At 44.0% G+C, this 17380-nt stretch overlaps 1 protein-coding gene across 3 annotated transcripts in view; it reads right to left on the bottom strand.

The window, feature by feature from the left end:
• Positions 1-17380, bottom strand: part of IP6K1 (inositol hexakisphosphate kinase 1) — a 37379-nt gene that overhangs the window by 3528 nt on the left and 16471 nt on the right. For all 3 annotated transcript variants that reach the window (XM_086368021.1, XM_086368020.1, XM_086368024.1), the window contains exons 2-5: positions 13648-13997; positions 4621-4831; positions 2709-2890; positions 455-630 (exon numbers count right to left, since the gene is read on the bottom strand). In XM_086368021.1, the coding sequence (XP_086224147.1) occupies positions 455-630; positions 2709-2890; positions 4621-4831; positions 13648-13870 (792 nt within the window). In that variant the 5' untranslated portion in view covers positions 13871-13997. The remainder of the gene's footprint in view (positions 1-454; positions 631-2708; positions 2891-4620; positions 4832-13647; positions 13998-17380) is intronic.

Genomic DNA, 17380 nt, shown 5'->3' with positions numbered 1-17380 from the left:
TGACCAACCTGCGGTTTTCTGCTCTACCCTGCACAGCTGGAGTGAGCAGGCCAAGTTTACCCTGAGCTTTCCTGTGGTAAAGGCAGGAGAGTGCAGAGACCAGGCCTGCAGGTGTTCCGCCATTACCTGTGGGGATCTCCGGGAGACCAGCTGGACTCAAACTAGGAATATCGATCGTGCTGACACACAAGAGTCTTAGTTGCCCCAATGTCAAGGCAACAGGCTCTCACAGTGGTTCTGCACTCGAGCCCAGTCCAGGGTCCCCGGTTAAGGACGAGAGGGCTCAGGGAACAAATCTGCAAACAGGCACTCAGCGCCCCCCAGGGGACTCATCCTCCCAGAGGAGACTCTGGCCCACTGTGGGCCGGGGGGACCCCCGGCACGGACAGCAAGCAGGCACACACACACAACCCCGAACACACAAGCACCCAGGCTCTCGCCAAGGCCGACTCACCTGCATGCCACAGACCCTGACGCCCAGCGTGGCCGACGTACTCTGCTCGCACTTCCGCATCTGCCGCGCAGCCTTCTCGGCGGATGCGTCATCGCCATGCTGCCGGGTGCCCATCTTCAGGTCCAGCACGCAGGGGTACTTGAAGTGGTGCACCACGTTCTCAAGCAGGAGGAACTCTGGGCCGCAGTCAAGGGGAATAACGACCATACTCGCCAGCAGTCCCAGCCAGCAACGGACAATCCAGTTTTACTCCGAAAGAAGGCACTCCCTTCAAATGTAATGTGTGTTCACCTCACAGACTCTCAAATGTGGGTGTCACACAACTGGCTTATTATTTCTTTGAAAACATTTTTATTATGGGAAAACACATACACCATTTACCAGGTTAACGGTCTTTAAGTATGCCAACTATCACCACCATCCAATCTCCAAAACCTTTTCATCTTCCCAAACAGAAATTACGAACTGTTCGGGAGTGTGTGTGTGTGTGTGTGTGTGTGCGTGCGCGCGCACCTGCCTATGAACACATGTACACATGTGTATTTCTCCCTTCCCAATAGATAATATTAAAACAATAACTCGTATTCCTCCCCCGCCCCTCATCCCCTGGAAACCACTATTCTACTTTTTGTTGCTACGAATGTGCCCGTCCTAGGTAATTCGTATCAGCGGAGTCACAGAATATTTTCCCCTTTATATCTGGCTACTTCACTTAGCAAATTGGTTTTGAGGTTTGTAGCATGTGACAAAATTTCATGCCTTTTTATGAATAAATTTTAATCGTATGTATTTGCCACATTTTTTGATGTCATCATTTTAATTTTATTCTTTAGCTCTGTCTTGCAGACATACAGAAGTAAACCAAAGAAAATTTGGGAGTTTCACAAACATCCCTAGCACCATCAATAAACCAAGACCCTGCTCAATCCAGTGCCTCATTCAGGCCTAAGAAGAAAGAAACTTCCTTTGTAGCTCTACTGCAAAAATGACTCAGATTTAACATTCCCAAACAGGAATCTTTAGAAAAAGCTGGATTTAAATTTCACTCTTGCCATTTTCTGACTAAACTTCAAGCCATATAGTTAAACTTATCCCTTAGTACTTCCAGGATCTTCTGTTTACATCCAGGACTTCATCTACATCTCCTGTCTGCAATGATCTTAGATAAAGGTACTGGCTTGTCACAGGTCTGCCAACAGTCATCTTCGAGGCTCACAGCCGAGCCCTCAGTTCCACATTTTGGACTATGCAGCAATCACCTGGTCTTAGAGGGTAAGACCCTCGGCATCAATCTGATGATGAACATTTTCATATCCTCTAACCCTTTAAAAAGTAATGTGAAATTCATTACATGCGGCTTTTAACTAGCCTCATTGCCTGCTATGATTTATAAACAAGCAACAATAAAACTCAAAGAAGGCTGCAGTAGTATCTCACGATGCCTGAGGGCGTAGGACCCTGCCTTTCCACTCACTGGCTCTGGGCACAATACATCCCCCCGTGCTTCCATACACTCATCTATAAATGAGAGTCAGAACAGTTCCTCCCTCAAAAGACAGGAAAACTCAGTAAGTACATATGAAGTGCTCAGCACACTTCCCCTCAGTTTCTCAGTAAGTCTTAGTTATTTATTGTCGACTGTTTCAAAACACTAACCCATTTTAAGAGTTCTCATTTCATAATACTTTTTTTACCTCTGCTATCTTAAAACTATTTTACATTGGTATATTGTTTATCTTTAGAAAAAGCACTAAAACGCATTTTTAAAAAAAATATCTGTTGGGAGGGGAGAAATAGACATGGGTACATGTGTTCATATGCAGACACACACATACACGCCCGGTTCTAGACACGCACTGATAAATACGGCAGCCACTACCCACTGCTGCTGACTTAAATGCCGATTTTAATTAAATAAATTACAAATTGAGTAGCTCCGTCACACCAGCCACATTTCAGTAACAGTACCGCTAATGGCTAGCACAGGTTTGAAAACGGGTTCTTCCATTGTCACAGAGCTCTACTGGATAGCACTTTTCTAGACTGCCAAGTTTAAGCTTCAGTCTTACCAGGCCCAAAAGGCAGGGGGGGGAAATGACGAAAATATGAAGAAGAGCCTATGGTAAAGGGAGATAAGAACAAAAGACGAGCCCCGGAACAGAGCGGGTGCTGACCATGGTACCGGGAGGCGCCCTGACATAGAAGCCATGGTCCCAAGTAGCAGGCGCTGCTGGAGGAGCAGTAACAAGGATACTGTAGAGCTTTCGGTCCTTGGACTCGGAGCGCATGCGGCTCAGCTGCTGCTTGTGACAGCGCAGGCTCCAAGGGTTGTGGCTGATCTTCTCAGAACTCAGACCACTGTTGCCATCTAGCATCTGGAAAGGGACGTCCGAGTGGCTGTGTAGCTCCACCTTTGGACTCTTTGCCTCTTGGGGGCTAAGAAGGAAGAACATACACATTGCTAAGGGGCTCAGATGAGTCATTCTCTGGGGTCTCACTACATAGGGTTGGGGGGGCCTGGATCAAGTCTAACGTGCCATCCACAGATCTTTCTGACGGGTGACACACGGCCCCAGAAGCATGAGCCCCTTCAAGTGAGTAAATGGTGTAAGTAGTAAGAAGCGAGAGCGCGCAGCCAGTGCTGCTAAACTGATCTGATCTGATGAGAGAGAAACTGTGTTGCCACGTCCAAGAAAAGCCCTAATTCTAAGTCAAGTCACAGAGCAGTCTAGTTACTGATTTTTTTTTTTTTTTTTTGGGCCATGTGGCACAGCTTGCAGGATCTTCATTTCCCTGGGATCGAACTCAGGCCCTCACAATGAATGTGCCAAGTCATAATCACTGGACTGCCATGGATTCCCTCACTGAAACTTATTTTTGAGTGAGATTAAGTATGTACAAAGTAATTTAATCATACAATTTTGATTTCACTTTGGTTCAAAAAGCTCACATTATTTTTTGTTTACATTAGTTTTATTTATTTTTACAATTCAGTTTTTTTTTTTTTTTTAAGTATAGTCACAAGGTTAGAAAACATCACCACTATCTAATTTTTATAAATTTTCATCACCCTCACAACAAATCTTGTCACCATTAGCAGCAGCGACTTCTCATCAACCCTGCCCCCTCAACCCCTGGCATTCACTGACCTACTTTCTGTCTCTTGGACAGAAAAGATGTGGATTTACCGATTCTGAACATTTTAAGTAAATGGAACCATACAATATGTGGTTTTCTGTGACTGGCTTCTTCCACTTGACATATGTTTTCAAGGTTCATTCATAGTGTAGCCTGTGTCAGTATTCCATTCCTTCTCGCTGCTGAGTGATATCCAATACCACATTTAATCCATCCATTCATCAACTGATAGACATTCAGGCTGTTTCCAGCTTGGGGCTCTTAGGAATAACGCTGCTATAAGTAATTGCGTACACAGTTTACACGTGACTGTTTTCCTTCAGTTCTCTTGGGCATATACCTAGGACTGCAGTTGCTGCATGTAACTTTTTGAAAAACTGCCTAAATTGTCTTCCAGAATGGCAGCACTATTTTACATTCCCATCTGCAACATAGGAGGGTTCCAGTTTCTCCATAACCTCAACAAAACTGTCACTGTCTATCCTTTTGACTGTGGCCACGCTTGTGGGGGTTCACATTTTTTGCATGATATATCAAGAAAAATAATTCTTTTTCCTGATCTGTAAGAAAATTCAAATTCCAATTCAATACACTGAATTTTAGATGCAGGGCAAGGGTTAACGGTGATATCAGAGTCTCAGAGATCTGACTCCAAAACCCTTAGAGCATGGGCCTGGCTGCACTCTGCCTCTGGGCTCTGCGGTCGGGCCAGTGCCTCCACCTCTGCCTTGGGAAGCAAGATATAACAAAGCTGGAGGAAAACAACAGGGTGTTCTTGCTTCCAAAGAGCTGAGAGAACTCCGTTCTCTCTCTCGACCAGTACAGCCAAACTCAGAAGCGGGCTTCACTGGGGCGATGGAACACGTGGGCGGCAGGTGGCACGATGGGGTGAACCTGCGAACATCAGCCATCGTCCCTCCACCTTGAGCCCTGCTTCCCCGTGACGCATCAGGACACCAGAGATACGCTGAGTATCTGTGCTCATAGCACCAGACATGAACTGCCAGCCCTGCTCACCACCCCCTTACCTCTCTGAGGTTTCGAGGGGCAGGCTGGCTTTCTCCTCCTTGTGGTCACTGCCACTGCCCGACCGGTGCAGGCTCCGGCGGGAGTGCTTGCGCCGAGGCTGCTCCCGCTCCGGTGTGTCATCCGGCTCCACGGTCTCACTTTCCACGTACGGGTAGGCCACCAAGTTGATGTAACCGTCACTGTCCCCCTCGAAACAGACGGATACCACTCCTGTTGGGGAAAAAGAGGCAGCCAGTCAACAAATGTCCACCGAGGCTGGGTCCATTCAGCACAGATTGCTGGCCCTTGCTGGCCCTCCACACACAGTCATCACCTGCCCTGAAGCCACGGTAGGAACAATGAGTGGCGGGCATCTTTCCAGAACATACCTCACCGCTCATTCCTCATCCTTAGTCCACCATTCACCTTTGATTTTGGATAAATTCGTTTTTACTTCCCATCCTCTTCTCTCTCCTGCTTTCAACTATTGCCTTCTGTACCATTCAGAAGAACTGTATCTTCCCAGTGACACACCCACACCAACATAATCTAACCTCCACTGACTGAACTGCCCCACACTGCTGTCATCTCCTCTGTCCTCCTCTAGATCCGGTTTCCTTCTGCCTGACAGTGTCATCAAGAGAGACGTCAAGACTCCTCCAAGACAGCCCTCAAAAACATGTCTCTGCACTGAGGATCAGGCTAGTCTAGGCTCACCAGGCAGAACTTCGGCCTCAGCAAAGCACCAGCATTCCGAAGTGGAAACAGCTATTTTCCACACAGTACTCATGCAAGTTTGTTGTGTCCATTTTTATCAAACAGCTTGTCCTTGGTTTCTTCTGGATCATTACCAAAGGAGCTGAAACACAGCACCTAGAAATCTAACTCAATGAGTTTCTTTGGGTGTTAAAAAGGTCCAGGCTGCCCTTCATCTGATTTCCATAGTCCAACCTACTATCAGCTACATGTCTCGTTTTACACTCTTGGTGCACAAAATCGGCATTATGATCTGACAATCAGTGACAAGCCTTTAAGAATATGTCAGTATGCCAGACCAAGAACATCCTTTTCTTTGGCCCATTTCCTTCTCCAGGAGGACACTGCTTTTAAACCCTGGTCTCTTTTAGGAGGGAAAAAACCCTTGAAACATCAACGTGTAATGGATTCTTCTTTTCTCACATTACTTAAATGCATACCTCACTTCAGTGGGCTTCATAACCATACCCTGGCTTCCTTACGTAGGTAACTTGCCTCTCCTACAGGCTTCCGCCTTCATAACTTCTTCCCTTTGTCTTTTGCAGAGCTTCAATTCTGTTCAAGCCTGAATGCCCCCGGTCTACAATATTCTTTGTTTCCTGGGCTCCCCCTCGTGCTCTGATGTGGAGTGTTCTCCAGGCCTGCCACGGAGCTCCCACGCTGGAGCTGACCAGAGTCAGAGCTGTTCCTTCTACGATCCTCTCCTTTCCCCCCGTTCCCTTGGCTTCCTCCTAATCTGAGTGGGATACATCTTCAAGTAACTTCCTAACAAAAGAGGGTTCAGGATGTCAATTTTCTGAGTTCTTTGTGGGAATCCTACTCCAACAAGTGATGGATAGTTTAGCTGAAGACAGAATTCTATGTTGTCTGCAAATAAAGACAGCTTTACTTCTTCCTTCCCAATCTGAATGCCTTTTATTATTTTCCTGCTTACCTGTACTGGCCAGAACCTCCAAGTTAAATGTTAACTAGAAATGGAGAGCACAGACATTCTTATCTCATACCTCGATCTTAGGGGCTAAAGTGATTGTCTTATCGCTGAGTATGAAGCTAGCTGTAGGTTTTTCATAGATGCCTTCTATCAGGTTTGAGGAACTTTCTTTCCATCCCCAGTTTGCTGAGAGTTTTGTTATTGTATCAAGAATAGATACTTGAAACAGATGGTCAACAGATACATAAAAAGATACTCCACATGGCTAATTATTAGAGAAATGCAAATCAAAATTACAAGGAGATACTACCTCACACGTGACTCATGGCCAATCATGAAAAAAAATCTACAAATCATATATGCTGGAGAGGGTATGGAGGAAAGGGAACCCTTCCAGACTGTCGCTGGAAATGTAAATTGGTACAGCCACTATGAAGAACAGTATGGAGGTTCCTTAAAACCTAGGGTTGCTATATGATAACAGCAATCCCACCCCTGGGCATGTATCTGGACAAAACAGTAATTTGAAAAGATACATGCACTCCTAAGTTCATAACAGCATGTTCACAATAGCCAAGACATGAAAACAATCTAAATGGCCGTCGAAAGATTAATGGGTAAAGATGTGGTATGTATATACAATAGAATACTACTCGGCCATAAGAAAGAGTGAACTAACGCTATTTGCAGCAACGTGGATGGACCTAGAGGCTGTCATACTGAGTGAGGTCAGACACACACAGACAAATGCCATATGGTGTCACTTACATGTGGAATCTAAACCATGACGCAAATGAACTCATCTGTCCTGTGAAACAGAAACAAGCTCACATACAGAGAAGAGACTTGCGGGGGTGGGGGCAGGAACAGACTGAGAACCTGGGATGTGCCGATGCAAAGTATTACATATGCACAATAAACAACGCGGTCCTGGTACAGCACAGGGAACTGTATTCAGTATCCCGTGGTAAATCATAGTGGAAAAGAATATTAAAAAGAACAGGCATATATGTATACTGAATCACTGTGGAAATCAGGTAATGTTTGTCCTTTGGGGTTTGGCTTCTTTCTTTCACTTAGCATAACGTTTTCAATGTTCATCCACATTGCAGCATGTGTCAGAACTTCATTTGTTTTTATGGCTGAATACTATTCCACTGTAAATGTACGCCATCTATCTGTTACGTAAATGTATTTGGTTTACCAGTTCATCTGTTGATGGATGCTTGGGTTGCTTCCACATTTTGACTATTATGAATAATGCTTCAGTGAGTATTACTTTACATTTATTATCTGTTTGAGTCCCTGTTTTTGATTCTTTGGGGTATATATCTAGGCATAGAATTGCTGGCAATTTCTGTGTTTTAATGTTTTTGAAGCACTGTCAAACTGTTTTCTACAGCGGCTATTCTATTTGACATTCTTACCAGAGTGTTCCTATTTCTCCGTATCTTTGCCACACTTCTCTTCTTCCTTTTAACAGCCATTCACTGGGTGAGAGAAGTCTCTCTTGTGGTTTCAATTTGCATTTCCCTAATGACTAGTGATGTTGATTGCCTTTCCATATGTTTGTTGGTCATCTGCTTGTCTTCTCTGGAGAAATGTTTATTCAAGTCCTTTGACCACTCATGAATAGGGCTGTTTCTTAACTCTTAATTGGCAAAAAAGAGCTAGAGTAGTTCCTTAGCGCACTGAAGTTTCGTCCATTGTTGTTTTTTACCTCAGGGTTTTCGCTTATCCTTGGAAGCCTGGAATGTTCTTTCCATTGTCCTTTGCCCACAGCTGCTCCACATTCTCCAGTCCTTTGAGTCTCCCCAGACACTCCTTCCCCAATCATCCTATATCAAGGGATCTGGTTTGGAAGCTTTATTACTGTCAATTACAGAGTACTTATTTAACTCAAAGTACTTAACACAACCTATAACTGTTTTGTCTATAACTTGTTTATTCTTTCTCACATTAGCATTAAGCTCCATGAAGATACGGGTCTTTTTCGTCTTCTACACTAATGAGCAGGGGCTTGCATCCAGTAGATGCTCAGTAAGTACTAGATAAATGAATGAGGCAAGGTTCTGAAAAACGGTACAAGGCATTTAGCACTACAAGCAGTAACACTTGATGACTACAGCTGGTCATATGAAATAAACGAAAATCCCTCCTCAAACCTACTGCCAAAATATAGAATATTATTGGCATTTTTCCTTAGCTGAGTTTTAAAAACACCTGTGGTTCTGGCAATAAAGAAATGTGTATGTGATTGTGGGTTAGAATTAATATATGCATTTTCTAAACCTCTGTGTTGAAAGGGCCTAAAAGCAAAGCCACTCCAGTGGCAATCACAATATCCAGCACCAAGATCTTGTTTTTTCTAACTATCATTCATATGATACAAGGAAGAAAAGCTTGTTACAAAGTCTGGTTCCTGAATCAGGGCAGAAAAAATACAAGATGAGCTTGGAATATCTCGTGGTAACTGAAAGTAATGAAACAGCCAAAAATGATGAGGGGTCTATGTCAAAAGTACACAAGAGCTAATGTTAAGGAGTCCCAGTGTCCAAATCTAGAATAATTTGAGGAATAAAATACATACGTCCACACTGATAGATAAATGGGTGAGGAGGGACAATTCTTCCTTACAGAACTGTAATATATTTTAACTACTAAGTATAGAAGAAAAGATGAAAAGAGATGTCATCATTAGGCATGCAATGTTGTTGTTGTTCAGTCGCTAAGTCATGTCTGACTCTTTGCTACCCCATGGACTGCAGCATGCCAGGCCTCCCTGTCCCTCACTCTGCAATTTAGTAATTATCACAGGAAAGAACCACTGATCAATTGGAAAACTAGTATGCTCTGAAGCAGGATATCCAGAGAGTCCCAAGGTATCTCTCCACATGAAACTCCTTAATTACAACAAGAAAAGTCATAATTTTACAGTGCAAAAGCCAGGCAGACACCATCTTAAAGCAATCAAAGTTAAATCACCGGTAACAAGAGATGGGCCTCCTGACATGAACTGAAGAGGACACTGGATCGTTTCTACTGCCCAAAATACAGAACCTCAATCTAATCATTAGAAAGAGAAAACAAATCCAAATTTAGGGACAATCTACAAAATAACTACTAGTACTCTTCCAAAGCATCAAGGTCATGAAAGGCCAAGAAGAGTGAGAAACTGTCCCAGACTGGAGGGGGCCAAGGAGGGCCAAATACAATGTGAAATCCTGGACCTGAAAAATGACATGTGAGAAAACAGCCGAATCTGAATAAAGTGTACAGGTTAGCTCAGAGTATTACACCAAAGCTCCTTTCTTGGTTTTGCTAATTATAAACCATGATATGGTTATGTATCTTTTAATGATGCTTTTATTCATTAATACTAGACAGCCAACCTAAATAAAGCCTTTGATTTCAGTCTCCAACAGTTATGAAATAGCAGCATTCTTGAAATCTAAACCCTTTAAAACCAGCTACTAAAATTCACTTAAGGGACTTAAGGGCAGGGTGTGAAGTGCCAGGTCTTCATAGGTCTCACCCATTCCCCGCGCTGCACCACACTGCAGCCTCCTGTCTGCTGGAGCACAGACCACAGCACAATTTCTGCACAGGCAGTTCACTCCCAACAAGCCAGGGGCTCTTTCTGAAAGCTGAATTCATGGAGCAGAACTCAGGGGCTTCCCTCTTCCAGCTGAAAAATACCTCTTCCTACCCAGCTACCAATAGGGATTACATCTATAGCATTATGCTTCTGGTCAAACAGAGAAAACCAAAAATTGTCTTATGTTCCCTTCTCCTTCAATGGGATATATCATTGGGACACCGAACTTCATTTGAGTCTTTAGCACATTCTTCGGAATTAGAGTAACACCCAGCTGATTCATGACAGGGCTATTTTTTCGTCTGCTCACCAAAGCAGTCACCAATTTTCTGGCATGCTTTCATTGAGTATGTGTGAACAGTAGAGAGGACCCTATAGTGGTCACAGAGCAGCCAGTACAACACAAGCAGGAGAGGGGAGGGGAAGAGAGGGAAGGGGAGGGGAGGGATGAGGAGGGGAGGGGAGGATGGGAGGGATGAGGAGGGGAGGGATGAGGAGGGAGAGATGAGGAGGGGAGGGATGAGGAGGGAAGGGATGGGGAGGGGAGGGATGAGAAGGGGAGGGATGAGGCTGAGTTTGTGTTGATCAAGATGTCTTTCAGTGCCCTGTAATCCCTTCCAAACACTGAATTTCAGCCCACTGTGCTGGAAGCTGAAGCAGTGGGTTCATCAGCTTGGATTACATTGGTTACATCCAAATCCACTTCTGGCATCTGAATCATCTTGGAGAGAACCATCAACTGCAGCTTTCCATTCACACAGATATTTTCAAAAATCATCTTGGTGGAAAAAGTAAAAATAAACCATCATCCTGGCAGAATTCAAGAGGTTGCAGACGCTTCCTGAGTCTCACCCAGGGCTGATGGTCTCGCCATGCACACAGAAAAGCCAGTACAGGCCTCCCCACGGAGAGGTGAGCTGCACAGTGACGCTTCACTCGGTACGCTGGCATCATGGCAGCATTAGAGAACCTCCGTTACCTTTTCAACTCTTCTGTAATTTTACATTTCAAAATAAAAAGTAAAGGAATTCTCTGGTGGTCTAGTGGTTAAGACTGTGCCTCCACTGAAGGAGACATGGGTTTGATCCCTAGTCAGAGAATTAAGCTCCTCATGCCCTCAGAGCAGCCAAGAAAAAAGTAAAAACCCTATGGTATCAGTCTTGGAAATACACGAATCGAACCCATCATATCTTCCATTTTCTCGGGACTTCATTTGACTTAAAAAAAAGAAGAGATCAGTTTCAATTTAATTATATTTTTGAGAAAGTATATTTACTATTCCCTAGTGAAAATGCAGCCTGAGGCAAGAAAATCAAGCAGATACTAAAGACTTGCTATGGGTTTTAGACTTCTGTTCCCCAAGCTGAGTCGGTTGGAAGGAAAACCGAACCAATGTATGACTGACAATCCTTCCCTGGGTGGCACCTTGAGATTCTAACTAGTCCAAAATCTGGTGGCTGTGATTTAGAAAACATTTCTCTGCAGCCTGGGGTTCCACTTCATTTTAAAGGATTTTTTTTCTTCCCTTAGCATCAGAAGAGGACTCCATGAGCTAACAGGGCTTGTAGGTTTTTTTTTCTGGTTTTGGCATTTTTATAGCAAAAGATTTGGCCATGATGTATTGAGTGTGGATGGGTAGGTGGCTGAAGCTACATTTATAAAGCATTTGTAACTTGTTTCTTAGCCACTTAGAGTCGGCAGTGTGTTTGATTCTCGCTTCTCTCTCATTTTGCAGCGTTAAGAGTATTTATTCTTCCAAATTCAATATGCTTCTGATTCTGTTCTGAAAACAGTAACAAACCAACCGATTCAAAACTGCACAAAGGACTTGAATAGACACTGCTCCAGAGAAGACACACAAATAGCCAATGGCACATCAACACCAGTCATCAGCCATTAAGAAAACACGTACATAACAAAGGGAAACCACCTCACACCCACTTGGGTGGCTACACAGTTGTTGCTATTGTTTTTAATGGAAAATAAGGGTTTGTAAGGATGTGGAGAAAAAGAAACATTGCTGGTAAGAATGTCAAATGGTAGGCTAATATGGAAACCAGTTTGACAGTTCTTCAAAAACGCTAAACACAAAATTACCGTATGATCCACAATTCCACTCCTAGGTATATACCCAAAAGAACTGAAATCAGGGACTTAAGAAGGTATTTGTAAGGTAATACTTACAGAAACATTATTCTTAATAGCCAAAAGGTGGAAACAACTCAGGTGTCTATCAACAGATGAACAGATAAATAAAATACAGCATATATTTACAATGGAATAGTATTCAGCCGTAAAAACAAAAGCAGTTCTGACACGTGATGAACTTGAAAACATTATGCTAAATGAAATAAGCCAAATCCAAAAGGACAAACACTACATGATTCCACTTGTATGAAATATCTAAATTATAGAGACAGAAAGTAGATTAGAGGGTACCAGGTGAGGGGGGAAATGAGTTATTTAATGGGTACGGAGATTTTGTTTGAGGTGATGTAAAAGTTCCAGAAATAGATAATGGTAATGGTATACAGCATAGTGAATGTATTTAATGCCACTAAATTAAACACTTAAAAACGGTAAATTTTGCTGTATAATTATATTTTAATTTTTTAAAAAGCTGCATCCACCTTAAAAAATGGTTAAATTTTATGTTATGTATATTTCACCACAATAAAAGAGTTAAGGAACAAAAGCCAATACCAATATGGACTGTTTTTTCTAAATCCATCTCCAAAGTAAAGCACGGTGCAAACATGACTGAATTCACACTGCTTTGGAAAAGGTAAAAAAAAAACACAACACAGGGCACGTCCCAGCAATCCAGAGGTCAGCTCAGTGCTTCACTGCAGCGGCCTGGATTCAATCCCTGGTCAGGGAACTAAGTTCCCACAAGCCATGCAGCACGGCCAAAATAAAAAGAACACAGAAAACGTAATTTATACATGCATGGATGCGTACTAAGTCACTTCAGTTGTGTCTGACTCTTTGCGACCCTATGGACCACAGCCCACCAAGCTCCTCTGTCCATGGGATTCTCCAGGCAAGAATACTGGAGTGGGTTGCCGTGCCCTTCTCCAGGGGATCGTCCCAACCCAGGGATCGAACCTGCATCTCTTATGTCTCCTGCATTGGCAGGCAGGTTCTTTACCACTAGTGCCGCCTGGGAAGCCTCAACTTATACATGAGGGTCAATAAAAATGTATACACACAGTGACAAAAATCAGGTTTTAAAACCAAGTGACTTAAACTCTGGTATACATTCATGGGGTTCTGGCCTATCAGGTTATATTATAAAGCAGATTATTTTTCCTTTAAAAGTTAGGACCTCCAGGCCCCAGTCCTTCTCTAAACTTCTTACTATCCATTCACCCCAGCACACACACACACAAGCTGCACAGCACCTCCTCACCAGCTACCTCATCCCGATCCTGGAGAGCATCCAACTCCTTCTCTGGGAGCAGAGAAGGGCTGCCCCTTCTCTCCTAGATCATCCCAGCCAACAGGGAAACCTCCTAGACAACAGCATGCTCTTCACCAACGGGACTTAATGCTGTGAATTCTTCTCGGGTTTACCTATCAATGGACTCAGTTTTCAAGAAATAAAGACCTCACTGATGCTTTCAAATTTTGCTTAACAAAGTGACTTAGCTGCATGGAGACAACAGAGACCTACAATCGTATCACGTGGCCGACAGAACAAGGAAAACTGGGCTGAGGGCCTATACACTGCTGCCCTCTCCCAACTGGCCAGTGACTGACCTTTGTACTCAGGGGTGAACTCCTTCATTTCGGGAGGGAGGGACTCGTAGAAGCGCTGCTCCCGGGAGATGAGGGGCTTGCACACAGTGTGGTCGTCGTAGCGCATCATGCTGCTGTGTCCGCCCACCTGGTGGATGAAGGGCTCCAGGAGGACTCCCCGGTCTCCGGCCCGACTTGCGTTCTTGCCATACTGCCCCACTTCCATGGTTTGACAAACACACATTGCGTTGGGGGCCAGTTGCACACTGAGGCCAGAGGATGTAGCACATGAGCCACGAAGGAGAGCTACGCAGAAGGTCCTGGCAGGCTGAAAACCAACGGTCAGAGTCTGCTCAGCTTATTCTTCTCTCCTAACAGGGAAGAGAGGAAAAGAGAGAATCAAAACACCCGGCAAGCTCCAGTTTCTCTGGAGTTCACAGAATATCCACTCCTGAGGAAGAACAGGGGTGTGTCTTGCTCCCTGCTATGTGTTCCCCAGAAGGACAACTGTCAGATACCTGGGAGTGAGCTGGGCTGAGCTCTGCTGAATGGTGCAATGTTGGTTGCCTCCACCCATCTTTTGTACCATTCTGTCTGGATTTCTCACAACATCCAGTACTGTTAAGAGTCTTTCCCCGGCTCGAAGAAAGGGTTTTACCTCCAAAATCAGGTCACATGAGATTCCCAACTTTTCTGCTTTAAGGTGTCAAGGCTCTGGCAGGGAAAGCCCTTCCCTCCTGAATTGTAGAAGCATAAAAAGATTTTGTTCTCCCCCAAAGGAATTCAGACTTCATATTTCTTCTACTTTAAATCTATGGCCATCAACTTATGATCATGCCAAGCACCACAGAGCTTCCCTTCCTGTTTGATTCTACACAAACAGCGGGACACGGAAAAGCTCTTTGTACTTAAATAACCTCCTTTTAATATAAGTTTTCCCTCAAGAAAGTTACTATAGTGCAACACTTAATAATGAATATATCTTTTAAATTAGGAATGTAGTAGGTAGGCAGGTGGCGGAGCGAAGGACAGCAAGTTTGGGATGAACAGAGGCAACCTATTATATACAGGATGGATAAACAACCTCTTACTGTGCAGCACAGGGAACTGTATACTCAATCCCCTGTGATAAACCATAATGGAAAAGAAAATGAAAAGTAGCACGTATAACTGAGTCACTTGGCTGTACAAAAGAAATTAACATGGTACTGTAAATCAATTATACTTCAATAACATTTTTAAAACTTAAAAAGGAACATAGTAGGCAAGACAACATCTGAAAGATCAAGACTAAAGGAAAAATATTTATAGAGCAGAAATACGGCTTTACCTGTAAGAGATAAACTATTAGTTTTTCTGAACCTCCTAATTACGGGCAAAATGAGCTATACTATGCTGTGCTTAGTCGCTAGTCGTGTCTGACTCTTTGCGACCCCATGGACCATAGCCCGCCAGACTCCTCTGTCCATTGGGATTCTGCCAGCAAGACACTAAGGTGGGTTGCCAAGCCCTCCTCCGGGGGATCTTCCTAACCAGGGATCGAAGCCAGGTCTCCTGCATTGGAGGTGAATTCTTTACTTTCTGAGCTACCAGGGAAGCAAAATCAGCTATATAATAACACTACTGCAAAATGTAAAATTTTCTTTACTCCAAAGCTGTCCAGGAAACTATGTGCTATCAACACCATTCCCACTCCCCTAAACGGATCAGCATCCCTTTAAAGGTATTCAAGTTCTCCTTCTTTGGGATATGGCTCAGACCCCATTCTCTCCGTACAAGAGTTTGATCACACCTCTGCGTCCCCTGTGGCATCCTGTGCCAAGTCTACAGCAGCAATACGTTCACTGTCCTGTCATCTCTTTGTCATCTGTCACCACAGCCAAACCATTCTCTTATTAACTCCATCTCGGGTTTGAGGCAGTTCCTGGCACAGAGCAGCGCTCACCAAAAGAAAGAAAAGCTTGTTACAATGAATTAAATAATCCGAGGAAGACGACCACAGTGAGTAAAAGCACAACTATATGAAAACAAAACATGAGAGGAGTGGCAGTGCTCAGGACACGAATCAACTGCAGAAGGCTTTCCTCAGGGTTCCTGGAGGCGCCCCCGTGGCAGGAGACTTCAGGTAGCAATGCCAAGTGCTTCCTGCCCTGCCTCCTCCCCTTCACCCTGGGATGGCCTCTGATCACAGATGGGATACCAGGAAGGTGCTATGCTGTCTAGCCTGCGTCAGTGGGTATCTGGTTTAGGAGAGGGGGTCAACAGTGCCAAGTGCCCCAGAGGAGTCAGGCATTAGAGCCATTCCCCTGGACTCTGAGTTCAACATTCTGCAGTCTTTTTGGGGATCCTCTGCAGCCTCCACAGGACTGAAAGGCAGAATTCTGTCCGATCTCCAGTCAGATCTGGCCTTCTGATATTGTTTCCACAGGATGTCTACATAAAGTCATGGTACTGTTTCTGGGTCTGAAATACTTTCTGGGAAATAAACATGTAAAACATACCATGTTTCTATAGCTCTGTTTTGGTATTTCTTTTTAAATAACCTGGGAACCTGAAAAAGTGGACATACCTACTGGTCTACAAGGTGCAGAGCCTTGTAATGACTTACAAGTAAGAGACTTCAATTTTCCTTGTGAAGACATGCCTGCTGCCAACTCTGTGGGGTATGCCGATGGAGGTGAAGGGCTTGGGCTTGCCTCGCCTACTGCACAGTCCTGAAAGTTCTAGCAAAAGCTCTGACTCGTTCTGATAAACAACCAGAGGCTATTCTTGACATCTGGGGTCCACCAAGGCCCACTGAAAAACCTGTGGGCTGAGAGCTATGGATGACGGAGTCTAGCTCCACTACTCCTTTCCTAACAGAGTCCCAATGTTGTTCACATACACTGAAAAACACCGTTCACATGTTCTTCACGTTGTTCCTTGAGCCAACCTTCAAGGGAACATGAAACGCCATTCAAGCTCAGCGAGAATCCTGAACATTACTTCATTTCTTATGAATTGACTTAGGAAAAAGCATGTGACTCTTTTTCCCAATGAGATGAGGGGAAATTGGCCAGAGGTTCTCTGGGAACTTATCCTGCTCTTCACACACGAGAAGGGCACCTCCTATTCCTCAGGTTATTATTCCGATATCTGGATGTGACATCTGAGACTACTGCAGCTACCCCATGACTCTCAAACATCCCTGCCTAGGACAAGGCCAACACGCCGAGCACACAGACCAGGAAGAAGAAATCAGGGCTCCTGAAACTGTCACTGAAGTACTGGATATCCTGTTACGTAGCAAAAATAAGTTTCCCTTTATTCTTCAAGCCAGTCGTATTAAGGTACTCTGTCACTTGTAATCAAAACCATCATAAATGAAAGGACAGAAATAGTTGCATCAAAATCCCAAAGTCTCCAGTTAATACACTTTGCACATAAAGTGGTCACTAACTGTTTTCTGATGACAGCAAGGAGACTTTCAACAAATGATGAACAAGCTCTCTCACTAATGACAAAGGGCATAGTCTCCATAAGCCTCAAAATGAAAAATGTGATTCTCTCATCTTTCCAGTGTCCCTGAAGGCAGAGTATCGGAATTCTGTCTGGTCCACAGGGCTGGTACCAAGATACTAAACAAGAGTCTGACCAACAGAAAACTCATTCTCTCACATGTAGAAATGAACCTGTCCAAATGTTCAAATAATTAGCTTAGAACGATTCTACCTTGCTTCAACAGGAGGCAGATCATAAAAGAGATGTATACTCT

Source organism: Bos grunniens, chromosome 22 (genome assembly GCF_055505025.1).
Source record: "Bos grunniens cultivar Pamir isolate PY7600 chromosome 22, Bosgru_T2T1.0, whole genome shotgun sequence".
Taxonomy (NCBI): Eukaryota; Metazoa; Chordata; class Mammalia; order Artiodactyla; family Bovidae; genus Bos; species Bos grunniens.
The sequence above is the reverse complement of the archived record's forward strand: the minus strand, read 5'-3'. Positions and strand labels throughout refer to the sequence as shown.